This window comes from Eriocheir sinensis, chromosome 22 (genome assembly GCF_024679095.1).
Source record: "Eriocheir sinensis breed Jianghai 21 chromosome 22, ASM2467909v1, whole genome shotgun sequence".
NCBI classification, from domain to species: Eukaryota; Metazoa; Arthropoda; class Malacostraca; order Decapoda; family Varunidae; genus Eriocheir; species Eriocheir sinensis.
The window spans coordinates 8,495,093-8,518,886 of record NC_066530.1 but is presented as its reverse complement, the minus strand read 5'-3'; the positions used below and the strand labels follow the sequence as shown (position 1 = coordinate 8,518,886).

General features: G+C 41.9%; 1 protein-coding gene and 2 long non-coding RNA genes across 3 annotated transcripts in view; 2 read left to right on the top strand and 1 right to left on the bottom strand.

The window, feature by feature from the left end:
• The window catches only part of LOC127001994 (acyl-CoA:lysophosphatidylglycerol acyltransferase 1-like), a 52,386-nt gene extending 33,631 nt beyond the window's left edge, over positions 1 to 18,755 (top strand). Inside the window, 3 exon segments of the mRNA XM_050867305.1 lie at positions 1,769 to 2,009; positions 4,163 to 4,305; positions 15,327 to 18,755. Of these exon segments, the coding sequence (XP_050723262.1) occupies positions 1,769 to 2,009; positions 4,163 to 4,305; positions 15,327 to 15,605 (663 nt within the window). The 3' untranslated portion in view covers positions 15,606 to 18,755.
• Positions 1 to 23,794, top strand: part of LOC127001996 (uncharacterized) — a 93,594-nt gene that overhangs the window by 66,002 nt on the left and 3,798 nt on the right. The window lies entirely within an intron of this gene.
• LOC127001998 (uncharacterized) overlaps positions 1 to 23,794 on the bottom strand; it is a 94,222-nt gene that overhangs the window by 68,565 nt on the left and 1,863 nt on the right. The window lies entirely within an intron of this gene.

Here is a 23,794-nt window from a genome sequence, read left to right as displayed (position 1 = left end):
AGTGGTAACTCCATAAAAGGTCCTGTTCAGCAAAGGTCAACCCACCAAGCTTGGTTCGGAAAAATTTCACACTCATAACAAAGGATCTGTTAAAACTTAGTGTTCTTGTTGACTTTTAATTAAATGTTTACCTTCAAACTTCATACAATTAATGAAATTTGTGATGACAAGTTAAATGGAGGCAAATTGATAAGGCTGTCAGGGTGTATGTATGATGTGCAGAAACTAGTGTGTTGCCTAAAACAGCACTTTAGTAAGTTTGAGAAGTGTCTAGATAATCCCCTCTTGAAAGCATAAGTCATATGAAGGGTTTACCAGTGCATGAGATGAAAGAATGAAGATTCTGGTCTACTTATGCGTTAAGAAGGTGGACAAGAAGGTGGACAGCAGAGGGATTAGCTCAAGTGGAAAGATGTGTGTGGTAAGGATGTGTAAAGGGATGGAGGCATGCAGTTAGCAATTTCAGAAGAGCATTTAAGCATGGAAATAGCACATCAGTATAAATAATCTGTGTGTTCCTTTCCTTGCAAGAGAGTGCAACTTGTATCTTTAAAAAATGGTGAACTAGTTCCTGCCAGTCAAGTATAGACAAGTCCTCCCCCTACAAAACACAACTTGTAGGGTAAATGTATTTTCTAATAAGTAATACACCAGCTCCTTCTCATGGGGGGAAAGAACAGACCTGTACGAATTAGTTTATCACATGAAAAGAAGTGCACCTCTAACCAACTGTCTTTCAGGGGAGGGAACACAGAGATAACTTTACATGGTCTTGCAGGGAAGGCAGCACAGGGACTTGACAGTACTTGACTGGAAGGGAACAAGTGTACCACATAAAAGCACCACGATTTTCAACCAGTGGTATATAATTTTGTGCCCCGCCGTGTGCTGCGTGTGGCCTCGTACATAGTAGTCTTGTAGAGGAAGGAACATGGACGGTTATCCTTGAACTGTGGAAACTGGTTTATAACATCTAAAAAATACATTCATTAGTAGTGTTTTGTAAGGGAAGAAGCATAAGGACTTGTCTTTCCTTGACTGTCAGGAATTAGTGCACTACTTTTAAACAACACATATGTAGCGGTCTTGCAAGGGAAGGAACACAGAGATTATCCATACTTATGTGCTGTTTCCATATTCAGTGCTCTTCTGAACTGCTAACTGCATGCTTCCATCCCTTTCACAGCCTTACTACACAACTCCTTCAACTCTAGCTCATCCTTATGCTACTCAGCTTCCTCATGCAAGAGTGTCTTAATTCTTTCAGCCTATGCACTGGTAAACCTTTAATGTGACAAACACTTTCAAGAGGGGCTCATCTAGACACGTCTATAACATAAAATGATCGTTTGTTTTGGAGCCCCTGGACTTTTTTGGTAAGCCCAGTTTTGCATTTTCTCTTAAGTTATCTCTACTATTCAAATAAAAGAGCCTTGGGAACTATTGTATTAGTTTAAACCAGCTCATTTGTGAGTAGCTGCCCTGCAAGGAAAAGCAGAGTGGCATGACTTAGCTTGACCAGGCATCTTATCCTGAGCCTTTCCCTCCCTTCCACTCTCCAGAACAAAATGTTGATTACAAACTCAAAACTGCTCTTGCATATGTGGTTACCTTCATGGTTTAGGTCGTCTTTTCTATCAAACACAACAAAAACAATCAGCCAGGCAGCCACAACCACAGAATGGGGTAAGGCTGAAGGGACAAAGTGCCTGGCAGTGACTACAGAACCTCACATGAAGCAGCACACTTATCACCAGTTGTCTTGCAGGGGAAGGAACACAGAGACTCCTCACTGATCAAACTTGAAAAGCACTTGAGGAATTTCTACATCCCCCGCAAGAGGAAGTGGCTGGTGCTGTTTCCTGAGGGCGGCTTCCTCAAGAACCGCAAACCCTCCAGTCAGCGGTATGCCCAGAAGAACAACTTGCCGGTCCTGGAGAACGTGTCCCTCCCTCGCGTTGGGGCACTCAAGGTCATCCTGGACTGTGTGGCGGCAGACAGACACGACGGTAAGAGTGCCTGTAATGTATCGATTTGTTAAGAGCTCTGTGAAGGGTGTCAGTTGGTGCTTTTTTTCCTTTTTCTTGGAAATGGCTCGAGGATAAAAACAAAAAAAATAAAAAACCCTTCTCAGCATTGCTCCTATAAAGGTATACTGAAAAGAGCTTATGTTTTGCTCTCCTAGTCTGGCTTATGAACATTGAAATCACTAGAAAACACTTTACTTTTAATCTACATTTATCAACTTCTTTATCAATTTGTCCTTGACTCTTTCTGCAAAATGTTGACCAGTTAGAGTTCTGTGAAGGGTGACAGTGGAGGTGTTTGTGAGTTGCTGTCCTGGTTTGGGTCATGAACACGTTGAGTTCACTAGCAAACATGTTACTTTTAATCTACATATATTTACTTCTTCATTAATTTGTGCATTTATATATTTGTTTTTCCTTGTAACAGCTGGATTATTTACTGGTTTGGAAGGGGTGTGTGTGCTAACAGACTTGCCATTTTGACTTAGTGACTAAATAAATAAACTAATTGATTCTAGAACATGTTTTGCCAGACTCATGGCAGCAGCAGTCTGTGTGGCTGGCATTACGTCAGCTGTGTTGGTGACCAGCCAGCAGTCTTGTGTGTCTGTGCTGCTGCCAGATAGATGACTTTCCTTATTAGGAAGTGTCTGAAAACAGCATTACTTCATATTTGGTTGAAGTTATTATTTTTTAATCATTAGGAAAACAAAGCCAATTATTATGGGATTAGTTAGACTGCTCATTGTTCTTGAAAAATGGTGGCTTAAATATATATCACTAACTTTCCTCTGCATCACCTGAATGAAATTGAAGGATCATCATGGGGTTAATGTGAGGCAGGTGTAGGCAGGTGATGTTTAGGGATAATGAGATACTGCACATGTAAATTAAGTGGAAAATTTACAAAGTTGCAGATATTATCAGTAAGTTATATGGATACCTGTTTGGGCCATTGCCCATATTTGGATCTAACTTCAGCCTTTTAATTTATTTATTTAATTATCTATTTATTTATTGTTTTATTTTTTGGCCAATAGTGGTGGTTGGATTATTGGTCAGCCCAAGCCCATTATTGGCACAGCCAAGTGTTTTTAGCGGCATAATACTTGCTTGGCCTCTGTCCCTCAGAGATCCACTTGGTCTTTTTTAGAGTTTTGGTAGTCAGGGTTGTAAGGGTTGTGGGCAGTCTTAGGCCACTTGGTGATGACTGAAAATAATCAGCTAGTAATGGCAGGCGGGACGTGTGAACCTGGGTCCCCCAGGACACTGTGCCCACACACTGATCACTCAGCCATTGCCTGCCCAGCATGTCTTTAGTCCCTTCTCTGGTGAGATTTTCAGTTTCAATCACTCCTGTAATAAAATTTTATAAGAGGGGGAGGAAGTAAGTGCATGTGACATCTTTATGATGTTGTGTAAATGGCAGAGAATTCGTTTTAGAAGCCATACTGAACCACTGGTTAAACACCAGAGTGAAAGTGGAAGTTGTCACAGAGGATGCTGGAAGGTTATTCCTTATTTTATGAAGTGAGCAGCAGCAGCCTGAAGGTTCAGTCTATATAAATCAAGTCATCTTAGTTATATTTAAGTTATATTTCATACCTCAAGTGCCCATAGCATATAGCATGTACAGGAGTATGGCTTGATGAATTTAAAGGATATGTCTGATGTTTATCATATTGGCTTCAGTCTGTGCTACTGATGCAAAGAAGTGCCACTAACACTAATGTTACTAGGTTCACAAGGATACCTAATACTTTGCGTGTGAACAATTGAGGCATCTAGTGGAGAAGGGGCACAAGGTACAGAGCCGTGTTTTTTAAGTTTGCACTGAGACAACCAGGCCAGGCTACACGTCCCAGGAAGAACAAGATATAAGTTGCAAGGGAAAAGCGACTCTCAGTACACCAAATACAAGGTCACTTTTCCCTTGCTTTCTTGTTCTTCCTGGAATGTGTAGCCTAGCCTGCCTTTCCCAGTGCAATCTAAAAAAAAAATCACTATCCCGTATGCCCTTTCTCCAGATGCCTCAATTTACCTCTCACTGTTTCCTCTCCTCACTAAAGAGGTCATCTGTTTAGGAAGAATGTCTTCGTCTGCATTGTAATCCTGATGATGCTTTTGTTACATAGAGAAGAGTGACACTATCAAGTACTTGCTGGACGTGACGATAGCCTACCCTGGGGGGGATCCCCTCGACCTCCCCACCATATTTGGGGGATGGAGACCGCCGTGTGACACTATTTTCCATTACCGAAGATTTGACATTGAGGAGGTGAGAGTATGTTTATGGATTCATTCTTTAGGCACATAAGTCTGGCATGCCTGGTGAGAATGGCTACCAAGTTCTCATAATATTTTTCTATATGTTTTTATTTTCAGGTTTGTGAGTTTGGTAGTATGTATACCCACGCCTTGTTTTGGCTCTGATGCACCATCTCCCAGTGTACCATGACAGTTACTTTCAGCTAATGATGGAGCCATTCCCTTAATCTGTTGCCTACTGCATTCTTGGCACTGGTGCAGCTGGACAACATCATCAACCAGCACCAGAATTTTGACAAACTGATGCTGCCATTGGTAATAAATGCCAGCACAGAATCATGAAATATCACTGTAATGACTTTGTGTCAAACTGGGGCTACTGTGAGACTGATTCAAGGCCTGTTACTTGCATAGTCCGTCAACACCAACTCTGGCTATATGGATATGTGGGACACTACCCAGAAGCTGACCCTGCTCACTGGGTTGTTTCTGTGAGAGAGAATCCTGAGTGGAGAAGGCTAAGAGGGACGCCTACAGAGTTTGTGGCTTAAGCAAGTCGATAGATCCTTCCATGAGGTACTTATAATGGGAAGGGGGCCTGCATGGAGACTTGCCTGGAGGGACCTCTGAGATTAGTGTTGTAGTGTGAGCGAGGCGACGTGCCCCCCAGAGTATGCCTGCATTGATTGATTCATTGATGCTGCCATTCATTGTCATGGTTAAAAACACACAGTAGAGCAGAATTCTGTTTACCCAAACAGCTTTACACTTAGTTTTTTCCATTAATCTCTTTCCAAATGTGAGAGGTTCCAAAGAATCTGTGTGCCTGTTGTATTTGTGTGTTCATTCTGGAATCACGGAACATCCTGCTCAACAGAATGCATGGACAAGACTACCTCTCACTTGACTGGCTGGGCCTTCACCTTGCTGTGGTGCCAGCTTTCCACTGCCCATGCTGCCAAGTCATCTTGCATTTCCCCCAAGGGAATGGTGTCATGGTATCATTAATTGATAAACAAATTAATACGTTAGAGGAATACAGCTGGTGACACAGGGAACGAGATTTCATGATCCTATCCTGATGACTCAAAAGAAAAAAAAAATACTAATGAAAACAACAAAGAAAACCTCTGACATCCACATATGTTGTCTTCATTCCCTCACAGACCTCCTAGCCCCTGGTGCCCTGGGTGACCCTGGAGGTGGACGATGTGGTGGCTCAGGTGCTGGCTGGGCCACTGGGTCTGGTGTGGTTGGGGTAGGAGTGGCATTGGCCTTGGTATTCCTGGTTTTACGCATGGATGTTCTGGTGCTACTGGCCGGCCTGGTCAGGTATTGCCCATGTGGCCTGACTCCCATGATTGTGCCAGCCTTGTTCTGCATGCCAGTGGCTGCATCTTAAACAAGCATCGTGTTGCCCAAACCCAGCAGGGCAGCTGCCAAGGTACATTGCCTGCTGCTGCAGGAAGCAGCCTAGGACTGAGCCATGCACTCCTCTTGCTTCTGGAGGGCACACTGCCACCTTGCAGTGTTGACAGGCATTAACCCTTTCAATACGGTGACGCAGACGTCGGCGTCACAGTATGGAAAGGGTTAAGAGAAAATGGAAGAGGAATAATCCTCTTCTAAACCTCTTAATCCTCTTCTATTTCCTCTTAAGAGGTTTAGGAGAGGATTAAGAGGAAATGGAAGAGGATTAAGAGGTTTAGAAGAGGATTAATCCTCTTCCATTTCCTCTTAACCCTTTCCATACTGTGACGCCGACGTCTGCATCATGTATTGAAAGGGTTAAGCATACCATCATATAGCTGGTGACCCACGCTGAGGAGGGGACTTGTTAATGCCTCACAGAGAGGTACTGAAGTACTGGAGGCCTGGGACATCATGTTGCAGTTGAGGCTTCTGCTTACTGCATTAGTGTCCCTCAGGATTCTCGTGACTACGTTCACCACCACCTCAACCCTTCCATTGGATTGTAAGTAGTGAGCCAAGGAAACCCTTGCTGCCACTCCTTATTGCAGGAGGAACTTTTCACCTCACTGCTGGCAAAGTTGGCACCCCCATTTGTGGACAGCTGTGCAAGGGCTCCCCATCTTGTGAAGAACCTTTGGAGGTGAGTAATCACTTAACTTGAAGAAATTTCCTTGAGAAATGAGCCACCACAAGCCAGCCATTGAGGCAGTCAGCATCAGGGACATATGACCCCTCAGCTGCAACAAGTCAGCCATCACCAGTTGTAACAGGTAGTCAGGTGGGGGAGTTAGGACCAACGACTCTGGGGGCAGGGACGGGGCATGTGTCCCTGTCACTATAATGCAACCTGTGGTCGTGTAGGTTCCCCTCCATTCCAGGCCAGTAGATGGTGCCTGGCCTGCCTGTGGATGGAGTCCAGCCCTTGGTGCCTGGTGTATAGATTGGCAGCCACTCTGTGATGCAATGGCTTGGGTATGACCAAACTTATGCAGCCACGGTCAAACATGTAGGTGACGAGGTCTGCCACTCTAGCAAAACTTTTTCATACTGTAAAGAAAGAAGGAATGTAGGAAGTTTCCATACTGTAAAGAATGGGTGCCTGCAGGAGGGAGTCTCCTGTGCCTTGTATGTGTGCTGGTCACCGGCTGTTACCTTAACAACAGTCTGGTACACAGGGTCATCCCTTGCTTCTTACCTCACGTCCCCTCACCTTCACTGAGGGAGATGTCATCTTGTCTTAGGCCAGTGAGTGTGGTGGTGTACACTACTATGCACAAACCCTCCTCGTAATAGCTGTCATACACCTCAGGCAACACCCTGAAGGATGGCAAGCAGGAAAGTGTCTGTTGTGCAATTTTTCTTCCTTGGGTTGTACTTTATTGCAAAACAGAATGCATGGTTTTCTCCTTGAGGTGGGGAAGATATGGGTTGGCTCTGCCCCCCAGGGCCCTGTCTGAATAGGCCAACTAAGTCCATTACCAGGATGATGTTTGGCAGCTCAGCAGGAACAACTTTGCCTTGCAGAGGCACCATGCCACTGCCAGTGCCTTGCCCACTATTGCTAAGTAGCTTACTTCAGCAGTCATTAGGTGACAGGTGCCACACACTGCCAGCCTCCACCTCCCGCTGCTGCAGCAAATGGATTGTGAGGTACAGGCACAGTGTTGCTGGAGCATGACAAAGCCAATGCATTCTCTGGTCCAGCCTGTGACTGGCTCTGGACCTGCTCTTATCACAGCAGACCAAGTAATTCTTGGCGAGCTGACGGATTGTTGCTTGGGCCTAATGGAACCTGAGCTTAAACTGTTCACCCCAGTACACCCACTTACCCCCAATCAGTAGTGAATGTGGTTGCCAGCAATGGTGCCAGCTGGTTGACCAGGCCATACCATGCCCTGATGTCTCTGATTGTAGGCTGATGAGGCATCAAGAACCCCTTGATGACAGGCAAGTGTTCAGCTGTGGGCTGGTACTTTCCCAGTCTAGGTGGAAACCCACAAAGTCCACTTTCCTCCTGCAGAAAAACTTCTCTGGCTTAAAGAGTTATTCTGGCATGTGTACAGCTTTCCAAGAAGGAATACACATGCCAGAATGTTTCCTGCACACTGGCAATGTGTAGCACAGTGTTGTCCATGCACTTTTACCTGGGGGGTATTGTCCTTGAAAGCATCGTCATACCTGCAGGGTATTGTCCTTGAAAGCATCGTCAAACCTTGGCGCAGGTGGTTGCTTCACCAGCCTCCCCACAAGCTGCCTCACTGGTCGCCACGCTCGCTGCAGCTTGGCTGATTAAGTGGTGATGGATTGCACCGTGTTTCACCACCACCTCAAATGATGCACTTGCTTCTGAACTCCTCCACACTTGTTATACTCACACAATTTTGAAACACCTCACTCTTCAACACTGGAATGTGCAACCCCACCATGGGCTTTTGCAGGGGTATGTACTCTACCAGGTCATGGCAAGGCACCTAAACCCACACTCAGTGGCCTCCAATGCACTGGAAAAACTTTGATTGGTTTTCCTGCTGTCTGCTGACTGGCGAAGAATTCCTCACATGTGACACCCTGATTAAAGTCTGTTCACTAAAGTCCGACCCAAGCTGACAACATAAACCTAAGCGTGTTTGCAAGCCGAGTGCTGATTGGCTACTGCTATGGGTTCCAAGTTTTCTTTAACCTCTGTTTGTGTTTATCTCACGCAGCACTTTCTGCTAATCTGCACTGTGCTTACGAACACGCTTGGGTTTATGTTGTCAGCTTGGGTCAGACTTATGTGAACAGACTATAGTGGCCTGCATCACCATTCCAGTGGTGTCCAGTGTTCTCTGGGAGGGTGCTACTCCCACTGGTTGCCTGAGTGTCTGGGATCAAGAGTAGGCTGGTGTGGGGCACATAGTTGAGGCATATGTGCAACAGGGTTGCCCAGTCTGGCCAGCCATTAAGCTCCAATCTGGATCAAGTAGACCTTCAGGAATGAAATTTTGATGTGGATATTTCCACCTCACACTTTTCAGGGGTGACAGAGGTTGGCTGCTGGCTGCTATTTGCCCAAGTTAGCTGTCCTGGCCAACATGTCTTGCCAGAGTGTAGGTAAGGCGATTCCTGCCAAACACTGTTTGGAGTCTGTCATGAGGAGTTCTAATTCTGGTGCTGTGTGTCATCTTGTTGCACTGGGCACACTGCATATTTGATGCAATAAACCCATCCTATTGGATCCTGCTCACTTCACCATGTGACAGGTTCCAAAGATACACTGCTCTCAGTGTGTGTTGATCCTGCAATCTATGAACATTCTACTTGATAGTGTGCATTTACAAGACTGCCTCTCACTTGGCTGCTCACCTCACTGTGTTGCAGGCTTTTCACTGCCTATGCTGCCAAGTCATTTTATACCAAACTTTTATTGAGAAATTAATAACTTCTTGCTCCATATTTTTATCTTGTTCTTTTAGTACCTTAAAATTCTTTTTTTTTTCTCTCTTGTTTCCAACTTTTTACTCTTTAACTATATATTCTACCTAAACTTTAACCAAATCCTTTTTCCTTCCTGATATTTTGTATTAATGCTTCATGTTATACATTTCCCTTGGGGTCTTTTTTTCTCTAGTGTGTGTGTGTGTGTATGTGTGTGTTTATCAAGTTGTATTTACCTAGTTCTAATTTACAGGACCTGGGCTTATGCTCGTGTGGTCCCGTCTCCATATCTGTACTTGTCTAGTTTCTCTGTAAAGTTGTGCACACTCTTCGCTGATACTACTTCCTCACTTAGTCTATTCCAAACCTATATGCTTCTTTGCGGGAAGCTATATTTCTTTATGTCTCTCAGGCATCTTCCCTTTCTCAAATTTTTACTGTGTCCTCATGTGTTGCTGGTGTTTCTTACTTCTCTTAGTAGGAACTCCTCATTATCTACTTCTTCCATTTTGTTCCACAACTTATAAATTAGTATTAGGTCTCCCCTTTCTCTTCTTTGTTGTTGTTGATGTTGGCAGGTCCATTTCCTTTAATCTTTCTTCATATGACAATCCCTCCAGTTCTGGAACCATCTTCATTGCCATCCTTTGTATTCTTTATAGTTTTTTCACATGTTTCTTCTTATGAGGAGACCACACAGCTTCCGCATATTCCAACTTTGGTCTAATCATAGTGGTTATCATCTATTTCATCATATCTTTATCCTTGTAGTGGAATGCTACTCCTATATTTCTTACCATTCTATATGTATCTCTGAATATCCTATTTACATGACTCTCAGACTGTTGATTATTTTGTATTGTCACTCCCAGATATCTCTCTTCTTGAACTTTTAATATTTCTCCATCTCCCATTTTATATGTCCACTTTGGTCTCCCTTCACTCTTACCCATTTCCATTACATGATATTTCTTCACATCAAACTCCATCTCCCATTTCTTACTCCAATCCCAAATCTTATTTAGGTCCTCCTGCAGAATTTCAGTCTTTACTATTTCTTATTTGTCTCAGCAATTTTGCGTTGTCTGCAAACAAGCAAATGTAACTATTTACTTTCTCTGGCATATCATATATGTACACTAGGAAAAGTATTGGTGCCAGTACCGATCCTTGAGGCACCCTGCTATCTACAGTTCTCCATTCCGATTTCATGTCCTTTACCACTGTTCTCATTTCTCTTCCCTTTAAGTAACTTTCCATCCAGTCTTTCATTTTCCCTTTCAATCCTCCTCTGTTTTCCAGCCTCCATAATAGTCTTTTATGTGGAACTTTGTCGAAAGCCTTTTTCAAGTCCAAGTACACGCAGTCTACCCATCAATCCCTCTCCTGTGTTATGTCCGTCACTCTCGAGTAAAAGCTTATTAAGTTTGTTACACATGAATGCCCTTGTCTAAAGCCATACTGTTTTTCTGTAATTATATTGTGTTCTAGAAATTTTGTCCATTGTTTCTTTATCACTTTTTCACATATTTTGCAAACTATACAGGTCTATAGTTCAGAGGTTTTTCCTCTTTTCCGTTTTTATATATAGGGACCACCTCAGCCCTTCGCCATTCCTTTGGTACTTTACCAGTTGATATTGAGCACTTTATGATATCATATACTGGTCAAACCAGCTGATTTCTGCATTCTTTCAAAAGAAAACTTGAAACCCCATCCAGTCCTATTGCTTTCTTCTCTTCCACCTCCTCCATTAGTTTATATATCTCTTCTTACTTTACTATTACTTCCTCCATTTGGACTTTCCTCTTGTCATCTTGTGGTTCTTTAAATTTTGAATCTTTTGTAAAAACTTGTAGAAACCTCTTGTTTAGCTCAGTCATGTCTAGGATCTTCAATTATCTTATTTCCATCTTTCAGTCTCTATTTTTTTCCCTGGTTTGATTTTTCCATTTATAAATCTGTAAAACAATTTAGGTTCCTCCTTACACTTTTCAACAATATCCTTTTCATATCCTTTCTCTTCTTCTTTCCTTATTTTCACATATTCATTTCTTGCTATCTTAGTCTTCTTTATTCCTTTGGTTCTTATTTCTTTTTAATCTTTTCCATGCTTTGTCTCTTTTTCTTTGCACCTGCACATCTTGCATTAAACCAATCCTGTCTCATGCCTCTATGAAAAAATCACACTTTCCTGCACCTCGTTTGTTCTTCTTAACTTTTCCCAGTCTAGTTTTTCATAATATTTCTTGAGATTTTCTATGTCCGCTTTCCTGTAGTTTCTCCTTTCTTTGTATGATTCGTCTTCCTCAGTGACTTCCTCATTGGTTTCCAACTCTATTGTTACATAATCGCTTTTTCCCATGGGACACGCATATCTTAACTCATTTATCAGGTGCACTCCCTTCGTCAGTACCAGGTCCAGTCTCGCTGGTTCATCATCACTCCTGTATCTTGTATTCTCAGTCACCCACTGCATCATTTAAGTTTTCCATAGTCAGTTTTATAAATCTTTTCCCCCATGCATTCTCACTTCCTCCACTTTCGAATGTTTCCCAATTTACCTCTTTGCAGTTAAAGTCCCCAACCAACAAGAATCTTTTATTTGCTTTAAGTAACCTTCTCAAACTCTGAATGGTATCCTCTATCATCGTCTCATATTCTTCTCTGTTCCATGAGTTTGTCCTTGGTGGTACACAGGTTGCTATTATCGTCATCATTTCTCTGTTTTTATTCTCCAAGTTAACACTTACTATTTCTGCCTTTTCTTTTCCATATATTACTGATTTCACTAATAACTCCTTTCTTGTCATTATCATCACTCCTCCACCACCTTTACCCCTCCTATCCTTCCTCCATACATTGTAATTATTGCTAAACACTATTTGAATGTCCTCTTTTAGCTCTGTTTCCGTTAACCCCTTCACTACGGCCGGGCAACAACAGCGCCCCGCCCCGTATCCGATCTGGTCGCGTGCACCAAATTCATACCTGTCAAGTCTTACGTTTTTTGCGTAAGTCTTATGTAATTTCGGTGATTTTCAAGTCTTACGGCTTAAGTTGAAAATCTTACATTTTTTCTTCACTTGTGATGTTTTTTTTTTTTTTTTTTTTTTTTAATATATTTGTTTTAAACAATTTGAAATATATCGTACGCGCCATATTTAAATTCATGTGAGCTTGCTGAGTAACGGTTACTGTTGCGGTTACTGTGTGTGTGTGGGGGGGGGTTACCTCGTGCACCCTGCTTGAGTCCGTTAGAACCATACCTGTCAAGTCTTACGTTTTTTATACACAAACTTTTGGTCTCTAACGCAAAATCTTATGGCAAGACATCACAGTAGCTTGACAGGTATGCAAATTTCAAACGTCGCTACTGAATATAATAAGTTTTAAGCCATAAACTCAATATAATCATCATATATTATATGTAAAAATATGCAAAATTAAATGGTGCACATAAAGAAACATAAATTAATTGATAATTTTGAGATGTATGCATAATTATACAGAAATTTGCGTTATGCTTAGATGACATGTATATGCTGAATTGTATTTCCTTATATTAGTTGCGATATACAAATAGATTTGTGGAAAGTTTAGGAGAGGGAAGGGAAGGACACAGACGTAAGATCATGGAAAATATCCTACTGATTCACCGGCAATACACGCGAGTAAAAGGCTGAAAGGCCATCCTCCCGGAGGTGGGTCTTGTGTGTGAGAGAGAGAGAGAGAGAAGAAAGTTGAAAGGAAAGTAAGATTTGATGAAACTGCAACCTTTCTTGAACCCATAGCCGTGGTAGCTCAGTCGGTATAATGCTCATTTCCGCCTGGGAAGATCGTAATTCGATCCCTTCCTGTTCAGTGTAGGCGGTAAGCAGGTAGTCAGGTGTCTTGGCAGAGCACAATACATCACTGAGCTACAGCAGCTAATTTACATAATATCACACAAGATAATATCTTGTGTGATATTATGAAAGGAAAATATTACTGATGTGACTTCATATTATGAAGTTACATCGGTAATATTTTCCTTTCTATTCTCTCATTCTCTCTCACTGAAGATGTGGATGACAAATCACAGAAAACTACTCAAGCCTGTTCATTTGGTGGTAAGCTATTTTCTCTCTCTCTCTCTCTCTCTCTCTCTCTCTCTCTCTCTCTCTCTCTCTCTCTCTCTCTCTCTCTCTCTCCGTAAAAAAATAGACAGGCGTCCACTGCCTGTTTTCATCAGTAGTCGAGCTGCCTGATGCTCGATAATGCGTCACAAAATGCTGTGCATACATATGTGGGTGAGAGAGAGAGAGAGAGAGAGAGAGAGAGAGAGAGAGAGAGAGAGAGAGAGAGAGAGAGAGAGAAAATAGTTTACCATAAAATAAACAGGCTTGAGGCGTTTTCTACGGTGGAGCAAAATAGGAACTTAAGGGGAATATACGGAGTTCCTAGGTGCAACCAGAACAGAATACAGGATCACTCAGCAATAACTAAAACAAAATGTAATTATGACGCCAACATAGGCGTCGTCGTATATGCCACTGGCGCTTCATGACAGCGACATTGGCGTCACCTTATGGAAAGGGTTACACACACAATCTTGGGCTCTTTTTTTCCTGTAGGTAATCTTGTAATTCCAATTTTCTAGGTATTATCCCATCTACGTTGGTATACTTCACACTTAAGTCCTTAGTTGTTCCATTTTTGTCTAGTTTCTGTTCAGTTTTGGCTTTTTCCTTATACAGTAAACCCTCTGGTATCCGGGGTAATAGAGCCACTGGGGCACCCGGATATGGTGTAGGCTAAGTCTACGGACCCGAAAACCCAGCTTTCGCCTACTGCATATAATAAAAATTATAAATAAAAAGATATCTACACATGCACACACAACACACACACACACACTATAATATATATATATATATATATATATATATATATATATATATATATATATATATATATATATATATATATATATATATATATATATATATATATATATATATATATATATATATATATATATATATATATATATATATATATATATATTGGTAAATAAATGACATGGAGGACCATAACAGCAGACAGGCAGGCAGGCAGGTCTCTCTCTCTCTCTCTCTCTCTCTCTCTCTCTCTCTCTCTCTCTCTATCTCTCTCTCTCAGATGCAGAGAGAGAGAGAGATTGTCAAGGTCACTGGCCGCTGACACAGCTACAACCAACCATAACTCATATTCTCTCTCTCTCTCTCTGCATCTAAGAGAGAGAGAGAGAGAGAATGACACAATATATGCTGGAGGAGGGAGGGAGAGATCGAGAGAGTGAGGGAGAGGGGCAGGGAGCGGGGGCAGAGAGGGGAAGGAGGGAGGCAGCAGCCAATCAGGAGATATCACACGTGATGTCATTGCAGGGGTGGGGCTAGCCTCTGTGGGACAAAAATCTAACAACCTTTCATAAATATGCGCCCGGGCAGAGCTTAGAGGCATCGCGCGGGCAATTTTAACGACTTTTGGCGGCGTGCAGCAATTTTTTATTTTATTTTTTTTGGGGGAAAAAATCAAATATTTTTTTAAACTTCCGGATGTGGGCGAGGTTGGATACGGTGCACCCGGATAACTGAGGGTTTTCTGTATATCATTTCTTCACCCAATCTCCCAAAACTCTCCAAAAAATTTATTTTGTTCCTCTTCTGTTCTTGCACTATTTTTCTCCTTTACCTTTGCTTGCATTTCATTCCATTTCTTTCCTTTCTTCTTCATTTCTATTCTTCTTTATATATATTTCCCTACATTCATCTCTTTCTTTTAGTTTAGTTGTTCTATACAGTATTTCCTCTGTTACCTGCTGGGATTTTAGTCTTAATTTCATCGGTCTCGTTTTCCCTTCTTCATAAGGACCTAATCTAATGATCTCTTCTACCTCCTCCTCAAGGTTTTGTATTTCTTTATCATTCAAGTTCTTCAGTAAGTAAGTGTGTGTGTGTGTGTGTGTGTTTACACAATACAGTCTCTATCACTGAACTTGTAATTTCTTCACCAGTCTAAGGATTCAGTTATGAATATTTGATGAAGGCAACTCTCATCCATTTGAAAACTCATGTTATCCACTTCAGTCCTTGTCTTATCTTCCTTTAACCCTCACAGGTCCCCAAAGAGGAGGAGGCCCTCACTGAGTGGCTGTACTGTCGGTACGTGGAGAAGGAGGCAATCTTACAGGAGTACTACGACACAGGCATTTTCCCTGAGGCACCCACACCACATGCCCCCGGCTACCCAGCGAAAAATGTGCCCAGACTACGTGGGATCCAAGTGGTACACGACCCTATTGAATTCTTGCTGAGGCATTGCTTCTACTTTGCCTCGACCTACATCTGGGTGAACATCATTCTTTGGGTGTTCAGTTGTCTGATTCAACTTTGGTGATGCCCACAGTCAAGCTATCATAGTGTAGACAATTTGCTCATCTCTTATTCATAATGAATAAGACGTGCTGCAACAACGTAGGGCATTAGTGGAACAAAACTAGTGGAGTTATATTGCTGAAGACACAGTGATAGCCTAGCAGTTACTCCCTCAGTGAGGCTAAACAAGGGCATGAACTGGGTGTACACGGCGGCGTGTGTGCACAATGTAGTGTGTTGAGCTGCTTTGTGTCATGCAGCCGGGTAATGCATGCGGCCTCAGCTGGAGTGTAGTGGCTGACAGCAGCAACAGCAGCAACAGATGGCTTGTATCATGTAGTTGCACTTGGGAAAATAGAGCCTCAGCCTTCAAATCTAAGTTTTGTGCAATGATGAAGTGAAAACTAGCTTTTTACCATCTTTTTTTACTCTTCAAGTAGGAAAGGAGGTATGCATTTTCATTTCTGTACGTAGAGCAATATAGCTTTAAATATTTTTACACACTCTTGTATCACATTCATGGCGTCACTGCTGTGTGTAATTTTACTAAGACTACGGTACTGAGAGGTGTAGTTGTGAAGACTGAAAGGTTTTTAATCTGTCACCATGATAGTCGGGCTCTGAGCAGAAAGCCTCATCATATCATTGCCATCAGGCTCCCAGCACCCTTGTTTAGTTACTAGTCTTGTTGTGTAGTCTGCCTTACCGCTGGGGGCTGCCACAACACAGCCATAAATTGAAAGCTTCTTCTTCCCCTTTTCTTGTAATATTTAAGTGTAAATGTGAAGCAGGTTAGTGAAGTTGTGGGGATGAACGTATCTTGTGAGAATCACTCTTATTTTTGCTGTCGCTATTTATTCTTGTTACGGTGTTAACTGAGGGTCAGTCTTGACTTCTTTTCCTCCATATTCAGATTTCTTATTTCATGTCATATGTAAGTATGACCTTCAAGTTATATGTTTTCCTTTTTGCTATATTCAATTTATTCCTCTACCTCATAATGGTGTGGTAAACATTCGTCAGGTTATTATAAATCCAGCAAATTGTGGCTCATTAGTTGACTTAAAGCTTCCCATTGTTTATCAGCTTTGATGCATTTTGAATAGTGAGCAGAGTTGTGCCTCTTTCTTCAAAATTGAACTTCAGCATTCACATTGCATGTTTATGGCTGTTCTTAAACTCATGACTTCATTACAATACTTCATTGTCATCATCTTAAGAACCTCATTTTCAAGGATTATCAGCAGATTCATCTGCAAGTGAAGTAGTTGAATCAACCGTGTGTTCAGCCACTGATGAGATGGCCAGTTCAGGTGATACATGGCAGCATATTCATAGTTTCAAATAATACATGGCAATGTATTAATACTAAGTAACAGTGATTCCCAAACAGAGTTTTCCTCAGAACACTTTGGTCCACTGAACATTCACATCAACTACATGATAATTGATATATAAACAAACTGTGATGAATGAGTAATTTCATTACAGTTGTGGCGCTTATGATAATGAAGAGATGTGGTCTCTCTCTCTCTCTCTCTCTCAGACACGCCAGTCCTCGTCGACAGACCGACTTGGTCGGCTAGATTTTGATCGCCGATAGAGTCGGTCTGTCGGCACCCTGCTACGGGCTACCTTTGGCTAAGGCCCGTGCTCCCTCGTGCAGGGAGGAGCGATCTTTTCCATCTTAACGGGCCGTCTTCGGACAAGGGCCCGTTCCACTAGTGATACTAGGGGTAAATCTTTAACAAAATTTCTCTCTCTCTCTCTCAAGCTAGTTGCCTCATGCTGGGAAAAACAATACTCTGGAAAATGAAATGGATTAATACATATTGAAGAGAGAAAGAGAGTTGGTAGGAAAGGGACTGGGTGTGCTGAGAGGTAGTGCCAGGGAAGGGAAAACTGTAGACTTTTCTGCTGTAGCCATAGACAAAATTAAATGCTACAACTACTTAGCATTATTCAGTGCTTGCTGTTCTTTCCATTTGTAGCATGCTGTGTCTTGAGCTCTGAGGAGCTGTACATAAACTGTGTAGTTTCTGTTTGCGACAGTTCATTCATTCCCAGGGAACATCTTGAAACAGAATGAGGCTTGGTTTTGTACCTCCTTTTATAGGCGGGAGCTTGCTCCTGATGGTTTATGAATAGCAGATGGGTGTGTGCCTATTGGGTTCATGGCTGGGCTACCTATTGGCTCATGAGCTCCACCTTCCAATAAGTGGCTCAAAGGCACACCCAATAGGCACACACCCATCTGCTGCTCATGAACCATCAGGAGCAAGCTCCCGCCTATAGAAGGAGGTACAAACCCAAGCCTCATTCTGTTTCAAGATGTTCCCTGGGCATGAATGAACTGTCCCAAACAGAAGCTACACAATATATGTACAGCTCCTAAGAGCTCTAGACACTGCACAAAGAATTTCCAAGTCAATTAGAGAAAACAGAAAAAGCTGAATAATGCTGAAGCAAGTGCAGCATTTGACTTTGTTTTCTTGAACACACACACACACACAGTTAGTGTTCATTCCTGTGACCTACATTGATATACATGTATTTATGAGTAACTCATTCCAGGCCCACAGTCAGGACCAGATAACACTTACATGGTAAAAACTGGCTTTAGCTGCATGCCCTTATCTTGTTTGCTACCACATGAACTATTTTGTTGCCATACTTGTCTTTTTACTAACCTTAAACATCTTGGAACACCCCAAAAACAGCGTGAGAAAACAGTGATTAAACATCTGACCTGGTCAGTCGTGGGCAGTGATGTAGCCTGAGCTGCCTCGCTGCTCATCACTAGTAAAATCCAAAAGGAGTGTTCACGCTTTCCTACAGGGGGGCTCTACCCCCCTTGACCCCCATCAGGATCATTAAATGACAGGAGAATATATACACTATACAGGATATCTAAACTCCTCTGAAGGCTCGGCTCCCCTTGACCTCGTAGTGCTTGCACACGTCATGGCTTTGTGCTGCGGCCGTGTGTTTGCACTCACATTTTATTGATATTTTCCAGGGGCGTGGAGTCGGAGTAAAAAATTTCTGACTCTGACTCCGACTCAGACATCAGGAAATTTTAAAGTTGCAACTCCGACTTCGACTGCGGCCCCCATGCCCCTCCCCCTCTACTGCTTTTTATTTATATATTTTTTATTTTTTTACTTTTTTTTTTTTTTTTTTTTAGATGCTGCCTGTAGCACCGGTAGACTCTCTTGAGATCCTTTTTCTTACATGTATTGACGTCCACATTACATGTACTCTATGTAGACAACGTCTAGATGATGTAAAAGAAAAAACTTCACAACTACATTACACGATAAATGATTACGTTAACCCTTTAACGCCTGAATTATTTTCTCACTGATTAAAAAAAATATCTGATACTTTCTTCATGTTCATTTTGCTGCACAGTTGACATGTATATAATTTTTTTATTTATATTTCAATTTACATGGATTTTTTGAAACGTGACAAAAACGTCAAACTCGTCCTTTGTGCATTTAAGTATATATATATATATATATATATATATATATATATATATATATATATATATATATATATATATATATATATATATATATATATATATATATATATATATATATATATATATATATATACATACACATACACAGTTGTCCCTCAAATAGTATGGTTTCCAATAGTACGGTTTCGGTTTTATATGGATTGTCATGGAAGAATTTTTTTTAGGATTTTTAAATTTCCTGCTCGTCGCACCAAGTAGCCATGGCGCGAGTGGCAACACTGTTCTACCAAAACACCTGCTGAAAGCACCCCAAAGCATTCGAGAAAGGTGTTCACCTTGCAGAAGAATTCAGATTTTGGAGAAGTAACATTTTGGAATGAGTTACGTTGTGGTAGGGAGAACATACCACGTGAATGAGAGCAGTGTTCGCTGTATCTATCATAGTGTAAAAGAAATTCTTGCTGCAGTAACTGCCAGTGCTCCAAGAGTGCTGCAAGAGTAGAGATAAAGGCTCTCCTTTTACTAAGCCTCGTCGTTGCTATGGTAATGGCGTCTCACTTATAGCAAAATGGCGTACGCTGATCTTCCTACCAGTGCGTTTGAGAGAGCGAGTCGGGACGTCTCAGGCGCCCAGACTACCCCTGGCGATGTTTAACATTCATTACTAGCTGTCCTGGCTGACGAACTCCTTACAACAGAAGATGAAAAGGAAGCTCCAGTGGTTATGGTGGTACAGAGTGGTGAAATGCAATGGAAACACTTATATGTGTTTATTTGGGCCGCCATATTTGCTGATGACGTCATCACAGCACGAAGGCGCTCCACCTCTCAAAGCCGGGAGCCAGCGGACGTGCCGAGTTGGCAACTTGTGCTGCCGCGTCACACGTTTGAGAGCACTCAGGACGTTCCAAGAGTCCCGATTCCCTCTCTCAAACGCAGCCCAGGGAGTGTTTCTATGGGGAGCACTAATTTTATACGGATTTTCGAATAGTACGGGGTTTAGGGACCCAGGACCCCCGTACTATTTGAAAATCCGTATAAAATTAGTGCCCCCCCTGGAAACACTCCTGGGCACTCCTGTGGAATCCGAGTCCGGCCTGGCTCAGCTGTTACCCACGGGCCCAAGTTGCCATTTACGCATTTTCTGCTGCAGTCACAGCTAGTGTAGTGTTACAACGCTGCGGGTGTCGAAGGGGGCAAAGCTCCCCCCGTTAGAGGTCAGGTTATTTAAAATTTGGTTCGAGTAGATTAAATATGTGTCCCTTAACTATAAAATATGGAGGCGTAATGTCATATTTTGGAGGCGTGGAGTCAATCTCCACAATTACCGTTTCGTATCTTATTTCAAGAATAAATTAGAGAGCAATAGAAACTGTGGTAGAGAGTAAGAGAGAGTGTGAGTGTATGATATGGCTTGCTCGCTGACAATGTGGAAGGCAGCGCTGCCAGGATGGCTAAGTTGCCCAGCGTGGAAACACTACAGCAGAAAATGCATAACTGGTAACTTTGGCTGGTGAGTAGAAACTCAGCCAGGCGGGACCCTGATTCATGTGGTATGCTCTCCCTACCGCAACTTAACTCATATCAAAACGTAACTTCTTCTAAATCTGAATTCTTCTGCAAGGTGATTACCTTTCTCGAACGCTTTGGGGTGCTTTCAGCAGGTGTTTTGGCTTGTCTCTTGGGTCCCATGTTCATGTTATGTGGTAATGGAGAAGCGTCGCTGAGGTTGTGCACACACACACGGACTTAGGGAAAGCGCATAGGTTTCAATCTGGCAAAACAATGTTCCTGATGTTGAGCACACACACGGACTGAGGGGATGTGCATGGGTGGCAGTCTGTTAGAACAGTGTTGCCACTCACGCCATGGCTACTTGGTGCTACGAGCAGGAAATTTAAAAATCCTATAAAAATCTTCTATGACAATCCATATAAAACCGAAACCGTACTATTTGAGGGATGACTCTGTGTGTGTGTGTGTATATATGTATATGTATATATATATATATATATATATATATATATATATATATATATATATATATATATATATATATATATATATATATATATATATATATATATATATATATATATATATATATATATATATATATATTCATATTCATCATGTGACTGCCTGAGATCCTTACCATCATCCTGACTCATGACATTGTGCTTCACAGTGTGCTGTATGCAATTCTGCATGACACGAGTATTTTTACTTGTGAAGGCAGAAGTCACCGAAATAGTTACGTTTGAATAGCTATCCTAAATGTGACTTTATAAATGCAAATGATTTACTGCTTTTATACCTTTATTTTCACCAAAGATATGGCAATTACGACAAATAAAATGAACAAAAATACTTATCAATGAGTGAGAGAAATGGAAGAAAAAACCTGCACACTTGTGCACGCATCGACGTGTCACCCCTCTCTGACAAAGAGAGTAACTTGAGATGCCAAATACCACTTATAAACTGCATTGCCAGTGACAACAGCACTCAGTAGAGCGTGACGATTCCATAGCACCTAGCGGTGAGTTGATAAGGTCTACGGTCTTAACATGCCATCGTTTTACTTCAAACGTAACAAAATCATTACCATCATCGCTTTAGGGTTAAGGAGTCGGAATTGGGGGTATTTTTACCGACTCCGACTCCAGCCAAAAGTAACCAACTCTGACTCCACACCCCTGATATTTTCACACTTGTTTTGGTTCCTACATTGCTTCCTACATTCTCTAAAATGTTTGGACATTGGTAGAAGACAGATAATAACACAAAAGTAGTTAGCTGGGTAAGGAATGGTCTGGGCACATTAATAAAATCAGTATTAACAAATGAGGTAACCATTTGATAATGAAAAATAGAAAAATCCCTATGAGTAGTGTCACTGTCATGCATGCCATAGGGTGTGGTAAGAGGCTGGATGGGGTTCATTGTGGGGAGGGGGGGGACTTGGAGGCCCAGAGGGGGCAGCTGAAAAATGGAGGGAGGACAGTGAACTGCTTAGCCTAGTTTTCTCTCTCCTCCTTGGCACTTTTTATTTCATTCCTGCTTCTAATATTGTACTGAGCATTGATATATTCATATCAATTAGTTACAGTTTTATGGAAGTTTAATTAATGTGAATTTGCAGTTGTGCAAATCATCCAAAATACTGTTCACCTGAATAACAGGACACAACTTTGGTGTATGCAGGGCTGTCATTCACCACGGACATAAGGTCCTGCTGCACGCCTGCTGATCTGCCATTAGCAGCAAAATTCAAAGCTAATTACATTAAACACATTGTACAAATAAGATAATACCAAACTGTTTATTCAAAGACTGGTGCTCATCATAAACATTTGAAGCAGAGAGAACACAAGACTGATGTGATATTCACATCTCATTCTTGCATTCTGCATGCTTCAAACATGCTGATTGTACCTATCTGTATTGCTCTTTGAGAAAACAGTGTGTACCACGGCAAGCCACTGTAGAGCAAAGAAAAGTGCAAACCCCCAAGCTCCCAGGCATGATAACAAAATGGTAAGCCTCAAGACAGAAATTTGAAGCGTTGGTGTTTGAGTGAGGTGATTTCATGAAGCATTTGAGGCAGCAAAGTGTTGGCACAGGTGCTCTATGCATGACAGGCTGACACAGTCATGGAGACTTTGGCTGCTTTTTCTATCACTTGTCACAAAAAGTTTCAGTAACTTAAAATTCTTTGTTATATGCATTTACACACTCATGGAATGTGACCAACTATTACAATTATTCCTTCAGGGAATAATAAATTCAATTTATGCAATATTTTATTTATGTGACCTTTCTTTAAATCTACGCTCATGACCAGTGCAACAGACTGTACAATCACTTAGCTTTTCAAAACAGTGATTCTTCATGACCTATTTTTGTAAATAAACAAAGCAGCATTTTTCATGCCTGAAAATACCATCGGTAATGGTAAAGTTTGGTGGTGCATACGTCATTGCTGTACGTTACCTCAGTGCTCACCTTTTAACATTGGCCCTTGAGCCTGTGGTAAAAACCCACCACAGTTTTCTTTACCCAGGCACCCATGTATTGAGCAGCCTGAAAGGGGGAATGAACAGCCGGGTAGGTGGTGCCGACTGCCTTGGGCTGGGATCAAGCCCAGGCTTGTAGGTCTGTAGCTAGGCGTGTAACCACTAACTACACCTCAGAGACACTTTAAATACAGGAACTCATTCCACTTCAAAAGCTGCTTTCACAAAGTGGGACTATGGTGTGATGTTAGTTCTCCGTGGTTTGAACCAGAGCCTTGCTCAACCAGTAACAGTCAGATATAGAACAAGCAAGAGACAACCAGCCAAGCCCTTTCTAAAGAAAACAGTGGGCAGCCACAAACAAAGCCAACTGACCTTGATCACAACACCGTCACCAAAAGCAGAGGAACATCACAGTGTACAAGAACTGCTACCTGGCTATGTGGCACTGGCTGATGTCCTCAAGGTATAAGTTTGGCCAGAGAGATATTGTGTCTATCTTACAGGCTTTGTGGTGGGTGGTGTAAGCATGCAGTTACAGACATTGGCAAAAAAAATACATGCACTTGTCCCATGTCAACAGGCTCATTGAACAACTAATGCTTTACTATCATGTAGGGATTCTGTCATGAATGGGCTTGAGTGAAAGGAGCCTCAGTGAAACTGCAGACCACACGATACTGTGACTGCTCAGGATCA